Raw genomic sequence first — 14230 nt, 5'->3', positions numbered from 1 at the left:
GCAAAACATATTTGTAACATATGTTTAAACACAGACACCTGTATCTTCTCAGAGTCCAGTATTCACGCCTAGTGTTTTGTAATATTAATCATGCATTATAGAGAAGAGAGTGACAGCTTCTCAATGTTAAGCGGATACCACAGCGGATTCGCAGGTCTCTGCATTACACATCGGTGTACACAATGGTACACAATGGTACACAATGGTAGTGTATTAAATTTGGAAATTAATATCAAATCTCCGTTAATATACATGACGATGCCAAAAACACGGCCGCCGCAGTGGTCGTAATTCATAACATAGCCGTCGCATAAATTGTAAGTGATACGTTGGCGTGCAATGAGAATTTGCTAAATTGGCATTACTAATTAAATTCAGCATATATTCGCCGGCACATACAGTCGTACAGGTAGATATAATTAATTCGAGTTTGATATTAAAAATAAAAGCTACATTTTAACTACTACATTTTAATACTTTGCGGTCCACCCAAAGACGCTACGTAGTTGGCCACGCTTATTTGGTCAATTTTCTTCTTATACAAATATTAATATCTAAAAAACTATTGAACATAGCTTATTCGAAAAACTTTTATCGTGAAGACTATTTTTTTCTCTATTATTAAACATCACAAATGTTAACTTTTCTGTGAGAGCTTTATTTTCGGAGACAATCAAAATCACGGTCTATTTTGAGCTGAAAAAAAGTTCAAACATTAATATAATCGATTTTTTAAGCGCATAAATAAAGAGGATTGAAAAAAATAAAAATTTTTTTTATAGTATTTATATATATTTCTCTTTAGTATGATAGATTTCAAAACAAGATTCAAGGTATAATCCTACATTACACCGTGGACATATAGTGTTCACAACTGCTAAGATTGTCGATCCACTAGCTTCGGAAAAACAATCCTAATCGTTTGAGTGCTCGTGAATTGCTTTGACATAGCTACGAATCACTATTTATTTGTTTCACGTGTTGCTTAAAACTGCATATATTTTAATTTATCGATAAAACAAATGCTGTCAAATTGCGACGGCACAGTGCCGTCGGCGGACCGTAACGACAAAATGAACGCTACGGCATCATGCCGACGGATCGCAAAATGTTAAAATATCTTTAAAATAAGAATTCTTTATTCACTTAAACGCATTAATTTAAAAACTTTATGTATATAAGAATCTTGTACACATTGTATGATTGTTATTGTATACGATACATTCGATCGATTTTTGTGTAATGAACATACTTGTTTTCAATAGATCCATTTACTATCTTATACATATATAAGAAAATTTCTATTTTTATTTTATTATTTAAAAATTCTTAATTAAATATTAATAGTAACTATTTACATCTAGTATTATATAAATACAATTTTAATATAATATTTATAAACAATATTCTAATTCAATTTACAATTGATAAAGTAAGTGTAAATTATATTGTAATTGTAATTGAAAATTAATAAATATCTTATAGTTAATTTCACAACTAATATTTCCGAGATTTTTAATTTTGAAATCGCAAGCTCTAACAATTTTTCTACTTATTAATTTTTATAGTATTTCTAAGTCAAGTTTTTATAAATACAATTTTAATATACTATTGGCAAACAATAATATTTCAATTGAATTCTAAATTAACAAACATTTTTAAAATAAATATTTTATAATTTACATTTTAAATAATTTTTTAATTTGTAAATCTTAAATTGAAACATTTTTCCTATCTATTTGAATCTTTATAAAAATAATTAATCATTGACACAAAGAACGATACGCTTAAAGTAAAAACACATGTTGTCCAGACGGCACACCTGGGAGTTAATTGTGTATCTTGAAATAATGTAAAAAGTGAAGAATTTGAATAGAGTATCTGTTATTTTATAGATTAAAATTTAGTAAATTTTCTCACTTTTAATAATTTTTACCTCAATTTAAGATACACAATAAATATATAATAATTTTTTTACTTATTAATTTTTATAGTATTCCTATTGAGTCAAATTTTTATACAATTTTAATATACCATTTGCAAACAATATTTTAATTAAATTCTAAATTAACAAATATTTTTAAAATAAATATTTTACAATTAGCATTTTAAATAATTTTTTAATAGTTTATAAGTCATATTTTAATTCAATTTTTAATAATTAAATGTTTTATGAGTTAAAATTTTATAATTAGTATTTATAATTAGTATTTTCTTTATTATTAATATATAATTTTTTAATTTGTAAATCATAAATTATAATAATTTTTCGGTCTACCCAAATTTTTGTCCTTTTTGTTCCTCACAAATACTCGTAACATTTTTACCTAGATTTAAAATAAAAATACATAATTCATACATTTCTAATATATTTCTACATGAAATCAGCTAAAAACAATTTTTTTGAATGTAAAGATAAAATTCTTATGATTTGTTTTTACAAATTGCTTTTATAAATTACTTTTATAAATTTATAATTTAAATAATAATAAGTAAAATTACTATATTATCTGATAGAAGACATTTTCTAGTTTATTTTTATATCTTCTTATGTTTAGCTTTTATTTAAGAAATATCTAAAAACAAAGTGATATAACCGTATTGGCGACTTTTCTCCATATATCAAATGAATTCTCGATGGATAAAGAAACTTCTAGTCCGATCATTTGTACACTTGACACTTCTAAATGAACGATACGATGAATTAGTGTAATTTATTTTATTCATTTAAATTAATGATAAAATGTCGATTAAAAATCAACGATTAATACATAAAATTCATTTAAAAGCCATTGAATAACTCGTAATTATATTGTGTTAATATTAAATATTTTTAGCAATCTTCTCTCTCATACATGCGAGAATCTAGCATTTATGACAATAGCATCTATTCCCACCATACAGCAATACTTTGTATAACGCCTCTTACTTCTCATTGGCACAGCCTCCAACTTCTTGGCCACATCCAACGTCACACGTTTTTTCACGTATAGAATCCTTGCTTCTTTTCTCTCCTGCATAGATCCTTGGATTTTTCTCTCTTTTCTCTTGCCCTTGTCTTCACTTGAAAGAATTTATGAGTTAAAATTTTATAATTAGTATTTTCTTTATTATTAACATATTAGTATTATCTATATTATTAACATTTTTTAATTTGTAAATCATAAATTATAATAATTTTTTTGCCAAATTTTCTATCCAAATTTTTATCCTTTTTTCTCCTCACAAACTCGTAACATTCTTACCTAGATTTAAATTTAAAATAAAAATACAATAATTCGTACATTTCTAGTATGTCGTTTTTCCGTTATAAATTTCACATCTTACAGAAATCCAATTTAATACTGACCAATTGTTTAGTTTGAATATTAAAAATATTGAACAACAGTATTCTAATATTTAAAATAAATAATTAATCACTCTTTAAACACTGCTTAAAATTCTACTTTTCTAATTTTATTACTTAAAATTGAAAATTATAGGGAACTTTAAAGATAGAATGTTCAATGTTAGAATTGTTGAAATGTTCGTTAGAATTACTTAAGACTTATTGAAATTACTTTAAAACTATTTTTCTATTCCTTTAAAATATCTGAATGCTATTTTAAAATTATTTTTTAAAACATTTGTGTTTTCTAAGATTATACCTTAAAATCACTCTTGAGAAATATTTAAAATTTCTGAGATTATTTTAAATTAACTTTTTACACACTTTAGATTATAAAGATAATATATAAATATTTGTACGTGTATGTATAATAAAGATAAACATTTTCTTATTTTTATAAAATCTTTTTAATTAAATTTTTTGCATATACTTATGTATTATAATTATTTTTCTTGCACAAAATAAACTTTGTTATTTTGTGAAAAATATATATACAATCACTTGATAAATTTTCCATTCATAATTCGTCATAAAATATCACAAAAAGTATCACAAAAAAACATCAATATATACAATACAACATTTCATCTCACGAGCAAATGAATTTTTAATTTCTTCAAGCGTTGAGACTGACAGCTGCATTTAACATGCAATGATAGTGCTATTTAATTGCAACTTAAACGCATAAAAATTGTTACAAATATAACACAAGACACTGTTTCTTATCTCTAAACTGTACTAAAATTTTTTTTTTATTTTTGCCAAATTTAAAATTAAACATACAACTATTCATTTTAAACACAAATGTATGTACATACACTAGATTAGTTATAAAAAACAAATTCTTTTAATACTGTCAAAAAATCATATAGTTCTTCATATGTAGGCGTTCTCCCAAATATAAGATATAAAATTCGTCGTTATCCTTCTATCATTTTGTGCCAGTAATGAATAAATACATAAGTAATGGATACGACAAAAATATTTTAAATATCTGACAACAGAAAAATTAATTTATTGAGAATTAACATTACTTTTTAGAATAAAGTTCTTATTTCTTTTGTTTAAATATTTAAAATATTTTTTTCAGTTCAAAAATGTTTATCGAATTTGTTAAATATTTTAAAATACATGCTCGAATTGCAACATTCGTTTCATTTAAAAATTTCTTATTTAAAAATTACTTAGATGCAACTTTGTTTTAGAACTTAAAATACCTCCTATGATAGAGAGTCTTTCTATGGGCACGAATTTTAGAATATTCCGTATGACAATCTAATGACAATATGATAATGTATTAAAATTTATTTATAACAATTTTATAATCTAAATGTATTTATATAAATTTCTTATTTATATAAATTTCTTACCGATTTTATGTTACATTAATAGTCATAGAAAATCTGTGTTATCGATATATATTTTTTTTCTTTCACTTTCAATCTTTCATATATCGCTTTTATATTCAAATATTTTAATATTAATATTTCACATTTGATAGTCTTAATTTATTCTTCGTGGCATAATTTGCAACCATGCGTACAAAATATTCGTATAGAATAACTTGTATTACCTATACAATATTTATAATGATTATTATTAATTATAAAATATTTAATTTTGATTGAATTACATTATCCTGAATTACTGTTTTTTTTTTTTTTTTTTTTTTTTTTTTTTTTTTTTTTTTTTTTTTTTAGATGGGGAAATATATTTATGCATCAACTCCTCGGTTCCTTCCGAGGAAGTGTGGGACTCAGGAGCGCAAAAACCACCCCCACTACCAACTAAAACTCCACCGTGATCCACTTCTGATGCTTTTATAGAAAAATACTAAAAATTATAATAAATTATTATCTCATCTTGAAATATATAATACAAAATATGTACAAAGGGCTTCTCTACTTACTCGTAATATTATGCGTAACATAAAATCATTACCTTTTTTAAACAACACATATCATCCGCATTAATTTTCCCTTGATAGGATGTGTAACTTTGGAAAACATTCATCACAGAAATACCTTTAAGTATCCTATTCCTCTTATATCATATTTTTATCGAATTCGTGTAAAAATGATGTTTACTTAAAGCATTTGCATGCAGAAAATACGTAGATAAATTTAAACTTGATTTATACATCGAAAGAAACTTGATACTCAAGAAAGAGAACTTTATAGATTATAGTAACATTTAATTACCTGCAACAAATAATAATAATTATTATAATATTGATCTTTTAACAACAAGAATGAATGAACATGAACATTACCTCGCTTCATTTCTCCATCTTCCAAAGTCGTTTGCAGGGCGTAACTTAACATAAGGTAAAACGCAAGGTGACCCAATCAGATGGCCCAATCAGAATTCGTTATTCATCTGATACTCAGCATACTGCTTTCTACCATATTCTGACGTTGCTCTCGCTGCTGCTGTTGCTGCTATTGATAATGATGATCATGACGATGATAATGATGATGATGATGATGATGATGATGATGATGATGATGATGATGATGATGATGATGATGATGATAATGCTCGCACGCGTCGTCATTGCAGTTCTACGAGCAACGCACTTCAAATTGATGTTAGTGAACAACAAATTGGTATATTTCATAATGAGGTTGATGTTGCAGTGGCGGCATGCCACCGTTTACCAGCGCGGTAACGCCTATGCAGACTTTGAGAAACAGTGTTACTGTACTGTAGGGGATCGACGATAACATTGGTATAACCGGTCGACGAAGCCTCCACATGGTGATGATGTGGGTGCTTCACCATACAATTGCCGTTATTGTGGTGGTCTTGAGGATGGTCCTGTTGGTAGCCATCGTGATGCTGCAGCGCTGCGGCATTGTAGCTCTCGTTATTGTTGAAGCCGCAATTTGGATACATGGTGACGCCGCTAGTCTCGTTTGATGTCGTCAACGACATTAAATCCGGCGATATATGATAATCATGCGACGAATAGTATCCCAATGGATTGGACAAGGGATTCGTCAAGGGCACGTCTAGGCCGTCATTGCTACCGCAGAAATTCGAAGACATCGAATATGATTGCATCTGCTGGCCGCTCTGTGGATTATACTGTTGTTGCTGTTCGAGAGAAGTATCACCTCGATGCAATAAATGTTGAATGTGTTGCTGTTCCTGCGGGTTGTGCTGCTGAATAGTCAAAGATGCGGCATGATGCAGAAGGTGTTGACGATGCATCTCTTGTTGGTACGACATATTAACAGGATCTTAAAATTAAAAAAAAAGTTAAAATTGAATAAACTGTAATCCTCTTTTATTAGAATAATGAAAGGCTAGTAATTAAAATTAATAAAGAAATTTATAAAGAATTCTATAAAAGAATATATTTTATAAAAGAATTTTATAAATTAATAAAGAAAAACAAATTTTTTAAAACAGTAACAAGATCATAAATGACATTAATCAGCGGATAGAGTCTCAGTGTCGAATAATTTTTCTCTCGTTTCTTTGAATATATATATATATATATATAAATTCAAGGCAAATGCGTCATATTGCAAACTACGTGTCGTTACCGAACTTGCAATGCCCACTTAAATATTACCTGGATTCACTTCTTAATAAATCGACGATCAATTTTCAAAATCGATTAACTTTCCACTCAATGAAATTCTTATTGCAAATAATATCCAGCCAGGAATCGAATGTGGGTCACTCGCTTTTCGAGTATCTCCCAACCATTTCGATCACTGAGGTATGTGGTAAAAAATTTATCGCAATAATCAGATAAATAATGAAAAAGAACACTTGCCAGTACCACAGAATAAACAATAATCTAAGCCAATACATATTTTTAAAATAACAAAAAGATCATCATTTACAAATTTTTTTATTTCAATAATAGCAGTAATGTATATTAATAATAATGAGTTTTATAAGTTATACAATAATATTTAAGAATTAAATAGCTCTAAAAAAATAATGACTATTCCTTTTTCCCTCTTTCAATGAGAAAATAATGAACATTTCTCCTTTAATATCTACTTTCCTTTTATATATTTCCGATAGTTAATAGTCTATATAACTAATAAAAAAATATATAAAATTTATATATTATTATTAAATTATGCAAAATTTATTTAAAACAATCTATTGCATGATATGTGTAATATGCTGTGTGCAAACTAACCCGCAGGCAGTCGAGATTGCAGGTACACGAAGCTCTCCCTTTCCAGACTCGAGCAAGACGATTTTTGCTCGTAACTTAAAATCAATCCTGGGTTCTCAGTGTCTGTCAGCACATAATTGACAGACACGATGCAGACACGGTGCGGACGTGAAAGCATCCGTGAATTATGCACAATCATATATGACTGCATCCACACCCAACCGCCAGTTTTTGTTAGAAATCTGTAGTACCTCGTTGTCACTTGACCCTTGAGCAACACTGTCAACAAATTAACGATGATTTGTTTACAAATTCTTAATAAAAATTAAAGTCACATTTGATATCTCGTAAATATGTATAACTTATAATCTATATGTTATTTACACTAATAACGTTAAATTAAAAAAAAAAAATTTATTTTTTAAGAATAGTGTTTGAAACAAGAGTAAATTGTTGGCTCAATTTCGTTAGATACTATCAAAAATAATTGAAAAGAAAGAAAGTTATTTAAAGTTGAGAGAGGGAGGTTTTAATAATTCAAGAAAGTTTATGTTTCTCGTTTGTGACTTTTCATTAAAAGTCTTGCAGGTATTCATGGAAAGTCATGTGCAATCACGTAAAAAGATATCGAGTGACAACGATGTCATGCAAGGCATAGATATTTTTGCATATCATTATTCTCTTCGAGTCACGTTCGTGAAATTGCGAATCTGCTCAAACAATGATAGCTCAAACAACATGACAGTTTGTTCACTTCGCTCACGGGTTTCATTAAAGCTCCTCTCACGGCTCTTAACGTCAATCTTTTTCAATCTCTTCTTCTCTGTCTTTTATTCTCTCTTTCGCGCGTACCCATATATAATAGTCGTCTCTTTTTGTTGCGTGCAACACGCGAGATAGTCGCAAGATTTTTACGCGCACGCGCGTGCCTCTCTCTATGTAGCGTGCGCACAAATAATGAAATACTCACAAACTCTATGAGCGTGTTGTAGCTGCAGTATATCGCATCCGTGTACGTAGTGATACAACGTTTTGGTGACTAGGTCCGCTGGATCATATCCCGTTAATTCAATTATGCTGCAACACACAAAACGTCATACATAATATAACCCGTATATCCTTCTTCGCTTTAATTTACTTTCTTCGTCTTGATCTACGCATCTTTTAAACTCCAGTATATATTCTCCACGTATATATTTTAAAAATACAAAGAAAAAAAAACTGTTCTGCTGAAATATTTATATAAATTAAAATTATAAATTTGTACAAATACAAATTTGAAAATAATTTTATTCGATAATTAATATAATTATGTAAAAATTGGTTGCCAGAATATTAAAGTTGTTTGTAGTATTGTTGTCATGCTTAAACTGCTAAATCATACATAATTATTTTGATAGTCCGTCAAAATTATTTTTAGATCGGCCAAATATTTAAATATTTCAAGCAAAACCGTTCTTTCCATGTATACATGTTTTATTTCAGTTAGAAAGGACTCTAAAAATTTATACTAACTCGAGTTTCATCTTTTTTAATTTTCTCAATACATTTTTGCCGTAAAGAGGTGCATTTATTTTCATATAAAATTCCATATAAAAGTTACGCATTTATTTCTCGTGTAACATAACTCACAGCTATCTGATATCACTCGCGTGTAGCATTCCAATGGGGAATTTATTAATAAAAGGTTACAAAAATATAGATCTACTGATCACTTTTCGCAAACCAATCTCGTTGGTCATCGCGATTTTAATGTGCACAATCCGTGTAAGCCGATCGACATATATGTATAAAATTTCATTATGCGTTTCTACCCACGCTTATATATATTTATATCGTATATTTATATTTACATTCATATATTCATTTCTAGTGTAAACGTGCTAGTGTGTAGGGCTTGTCAGGACCGGTGGTGGATATTTATTTGCGCGAAAAGGGAAAAAAAAAACACGTGGTAACTAATTTTAATAGCTATATCCCGGCCGAGAATACTACGCGAATCTTCCATCGAAATATTAATGGCGCAATATGACACCTAACTATAATTACATTTGGAAATAAGTAATTCACTGTGTTCTCACTGAGTTAACACTGCTCGCTTCTTTTAGCAGCGCGAGAAGATTGAAGCGAAAAAAGATTTTTGCAAGAAAAATCATAATTGTAGGAAACATATAATTTTCTTATTTATTATTTGCTTCTACCGAGAAACTTTCGTGTGATTCATTGATTAATCTTTATTTATTTTTTTTTACTGGTAGAAAAATATGAGAAAAGGTATCGGTAACTTTATTGACAACTATTCGTGAAAAATATTTTTGGAAGTAAATATTGTAAGAGGTTTATTAGCCATGTGTGTGTGTGTGTATGTATATATATATATATATATATTTGTAAAATCTTACCTTGTATCGAGGAATATAAGCTGCAAATCGAGTGAAGCTCGAAACATGAACATGTTGTGATGCAGTTGTATTTCTGTTTGCAACGAATGGCCGATAACTATTAAACCGATGTTATGGCACCGTCCAACACTGTATTTCAGTTTTAAATAACCGGAACAATGTATAGTCTATAACATAAAATGAAAGTATTGTGATTATGCTATGCGCTTTTAAAAATTTCTCAAAAATATATAATTGTCTAAATTATTGCATATTGAAGTACATATATACCTAATAAGCGAACAATGAACTAACAGCGAATGCAAATTTTTGTTGCTATAATTTGGAAAATGCGTATGTTTAAAAATGCGTAATGAATCTGAATGTTTCGAACTATTGGCTTATAAGGTGGCTCATCAGATGGTCTTGAAGGAAATTCGCGCGCGTTTAGATGCGAATATCTCACTTGTTCGTTGTTTTTTCGTTATTTTTTCGCTAGGTGTACACGCACCTTTAAACACCTTTAAGTAACATGTTAAACTTTTTATATATATATATATATATATATATAATTATATTATAATATATATATATATATATATATATATATATTTTATATTATATATATAAATATTTTAAATATTATTATCAAAAATTTAAATACATTTATTTTAAATATTTGTCATATTAACATGCTTTTTATGAAAATTTTATTTCTTTGCTTTCTTTACCTTGTATCCTTTCGTAACCAGGCCCGCTCTTCTTTTTCCTAGAATGCACTTCATCCTGAGGAGGAAGGCACGTTCCAGATCAATTTCTCCTCGCGAATTTGGCGGTGAAAATGTAAAATCTGCGAGACCTGCAGGGCTTTGCGGAAGATTCATTATGGAAACCATTTCGTTGCGGTCATCCGGGTGAATATATTCAAATATGTTTTTTCCCGTTAACTCCACCTGCACGTACAGACAATTTCCGTCAATAGTTTAGATTAACGCGGATTTCCATTACGCAACGTAATAATATAACATGTACACGACGAGATAATGTGACACATATACAAATCATATAATTTTGTGAAAAGTAAATGAAAAATTACTTTAAAAAATACTTTTGACATTATTCATCTTTATCTTTTAATATTTCGTTGGTGTGTACATATTTAGAGAGAAATAATTAAACTATATCAAGTATGTAAATGTAACCAAGCACGTTGCTAAGCACATCTTTCTGAAACATTGAATTATTAATTAAGTTTGATAAAGGTGTACCTTTTACCTGGGACAAACCTAAATGCACACTAACTGTCTCGCTGATGTATATAATTTTTCTATCCGGTGCCACGACAAAGATAAAGCCATCCAGTGTCTGCAATCAAATAATTATTATTATGTTATGTGATAAGTCGGGGTAAATATGAATAATGATCACTTACTTGTAAAAGATGGCCTAGTTCATCGACGATGGTTTTCAAAGAATTATCGGGCGATGGTGCGCCACTCCGTCCATTTCCTAAATCTGCAAAATTAATGATTATCTGCTTTTATTATCAAACACGAGCGTGCAAAAATATATACATTATATTGATTATTAAACGTAACATTAATTGTAGCATGCAATTCAATAGAAGAATTTTCTAAGATTTTGTGAGAAATGAGCCTTATGAATCGTCTTTTTATCAACAGAATTCAATTCTATTCTCGTATTATTTTCAAAGTATTTTTTGAGGCATATTTTGAAGTTTACTATAAGAAGACAGCACGAATTAAAAGAACATCTTGTAGAATTATTAAGATGCGTAAAAAAGCATTTTAAGAAATTTAATTTGATTATGAATTTTTTTTCCGATATATTACTTTTTGCTAATTCTCGGGTGATTTTTAAGAATCGTTCTATATCACGTGCTATGTCTATATTCGAATGGGACATTTTAGACATTGTCTTTTGGAGTTTTCTTTGAATTTGATTATCAACTGACACGAAAAATCAATAAAGCTGTTTCAATATATAATACGTCTCAGATTTTACAATCTTTATTATTGTACATACAACAGCGCGCGTTTAAGAGACAACTCGATCTATCTCGAAGGAAAGAAATAGTCATCGTCGTGGTTTAAAATCTTTCGCTATAGTCGCGAATCAGAATTCTAACATTAATGAAATTTGATTAATGAAATTATGACGCATAGTGAATATGAAGCATAAAAAAATGAAGTGTGAGAGAAAGTGTTATAATGGACTTCATCGAGATTTGATGTAGACGATTATTTTTAAATAATCTTAAAATCTAAACTGATATTGCTATTATCACAGGCAAAAGATTTGAAATGGCGATGTAATAATATTTAATATCGATTTATTTTCGATAGTTGTTTTGAATTATAGAAAGTTAATCTAACAATGGTAATCGACAGCGATCGAGAAATTTCACGTTCGCTTTTCGGCAAAGCGAGTAAAGAAACGCCTTCAAAAATGTCCTCGTGAAAGTTCTGTATCTCTTTTGCCCTGAGAATAAAGACGGGACGGTCGTTTTAGAGAGATGCAGTCACTTGAAATTCAATTCGTCGATGTTATAAGAGGAGGAACCGAACTGAGGGATGTCATTGTAACATTATAACGATCCCCGTGCTTTGCTTACAAAGCACCAGGGATTAAAAATAAATGTATTAAGTGCGCAATCACATATCTATCTTAATCAATATTACTTGTCTTTTGCGCGTAAGAATTCGGTTGCTAAATTCACGAATATCAGCTCTATACAACCGATTAAAAATAAAAAAAAAAAAAATCACGGATCGATTCGTGATCGTTAACGCTCATTTAACGCACTGAGGTTAAGTTAGCGAGATTAAATAGCGTGTCTTTGGTTTTACATGATTTTAAATAAAGTGGCATTGCTTATAGACATATCAATATTTTGTCAAATTAAACGCGTTTTCGATTATGACAAATACAAGAGATTTGGATAATTGTTACATTTCTTACCGTGAAAGATAGGTCGCATTTTCAGATAACTGATAGTTAATCTGATAACGCTGGCCTTATCTAACTGCTTAGTAATCGTGGCCGGAAGTAGCAACAGGCTTGCCAGCTCTTTAGATATCCGAGTTTCATTTTTGCGGCGCTCTCGCGCTGCTTCCTTATTTTTTTCTTTTATTTCTTGTAAACCATCAGACGTGGTGGAGTTATTGCTGTCTGAAGAACTGCTATCTGCAAAACAGAAAGAATATTAGAAAGAATAATTTTTATTAAATATATGTCTTCTTATTTAAATTATTATTTTTATTATACGATTTAAGAAACTTGATAGATATAATGCAAATATCGATTTAATATTTATAATTATTGCAAATGTATATATGTGCAATTAATGTAAAATATTCTACAATAAATTGTTTTTATGAAAATATAATAATTCGAAATAAACTTATATGATTATTTTATTTATTGGCTATATAGATCAAAAATTAACATCAGTTCTGATTTTCATATCTGATTTTTTTAAATGTTATTAGCTCTTACAAAACAAAATGTAGTTCTTCTTTCTGTTAAGTTTTTGTCTATATTACTCATTTCTCGTTTATTTCATTTTATTTTAGTTGTTAAATATTGCTTATATTAAATAATAATATGAAATATTTATGAGATTTAGGTAACCGGTATGCATTTCGCAACTTCATTTCGCAACCTGTCTAATATCGATTCTCGGATATTCCGAGAAAACACAGCTGTTCATCATATGTTCACCATATTTGCACCATGTGTGCTTTAATACAAAGAATATTATTATTTAAAGGAAATAAAAGTTAAGTCTTGGAACTAAATAATATAAAGTAAAGTCTTGGAACTAAATAATATAAAGTAAAGTCTTGGAACTAAATAATATTTTGTTCTGCTGAATTAAATATTATATAAATGAAAGAGACTTTTTAATATTGTCAAAACATATAATAAAAAGCGTTATTTTTTCTAAACAATTTATTAAACAAATATTTTATTTGAAATAAAGCTGTTTATTACTTGGAAAATTAAAGAATCGAATTTTGTTGAATCAATAGTTGGTTTGTTGAACTATTTCAAAAGATAAATTTCTTTTAATCTAAATTTATTAAATTTAAAGGAATCGTTTTCTGTGCATTATTAATAAAAAATGAAAAATGAAAATTAATAAAGCAATAATTTGAATAAAAGATATTTTTTTTTATTATTTATAAAAATTTATTAGACCAATAAATAAGAAATTTGTAATTTCTAAATCAAATTAAAATTATATATATAAAGAATATGAGAATGAGAGAGAGAAATAATAAATTTAAT

At 28.3% G+C, this 14230-nt stretch overlaps 1 protein-coding gene across 1 annotated transcript; it reads right to left on the bottom strand.

Annotated features, from left to right (window-relative positions):
- Positions 1–5089: 5089 nt before the first annotated feature.
- Positions 5090–13834, bottom strand: LOC105427679 (single-minded homolog 1-like). Its single transcript, XM_089076511.1, is given in 9 exon segments — positions 5090–6058; positions 6060–6633; positions 7557–7814; positions 8506–8612; positions 9938–10104; positions 10648–10869; positions 11192–11281; positions 11349–11431; positions 12899–13834. Coding segments are annotated over 9 exon segments (1599 nt in total). The 5' UTR covers positions 12918–13834; the 3' UTR covers positions 5090–5979.
- Between the last annotated feature and the right edge of the window lie 396 nt (positions 13835–14230).

This window comes from Pogonomyrmex barbatus, unplaced genomic scaffold, assembly GCF_055798465.1.
Source record: "Pogonomyrmex barbatus isolate J1 unplaced genomic scaffold, ASM5579846v1 scaffold2, whole genome shotgun sequence".
Taxonomy (NCBI): Eukaryota; Metazoa; Arthropoda; class Insecta; order Hymenoptera; family Formicidae; genus Pogonomyrmex; species Pogonomyrmex barbatus.
This window is presented reverse-complemented; position numbering and strand designations above follow the sequence as displayed.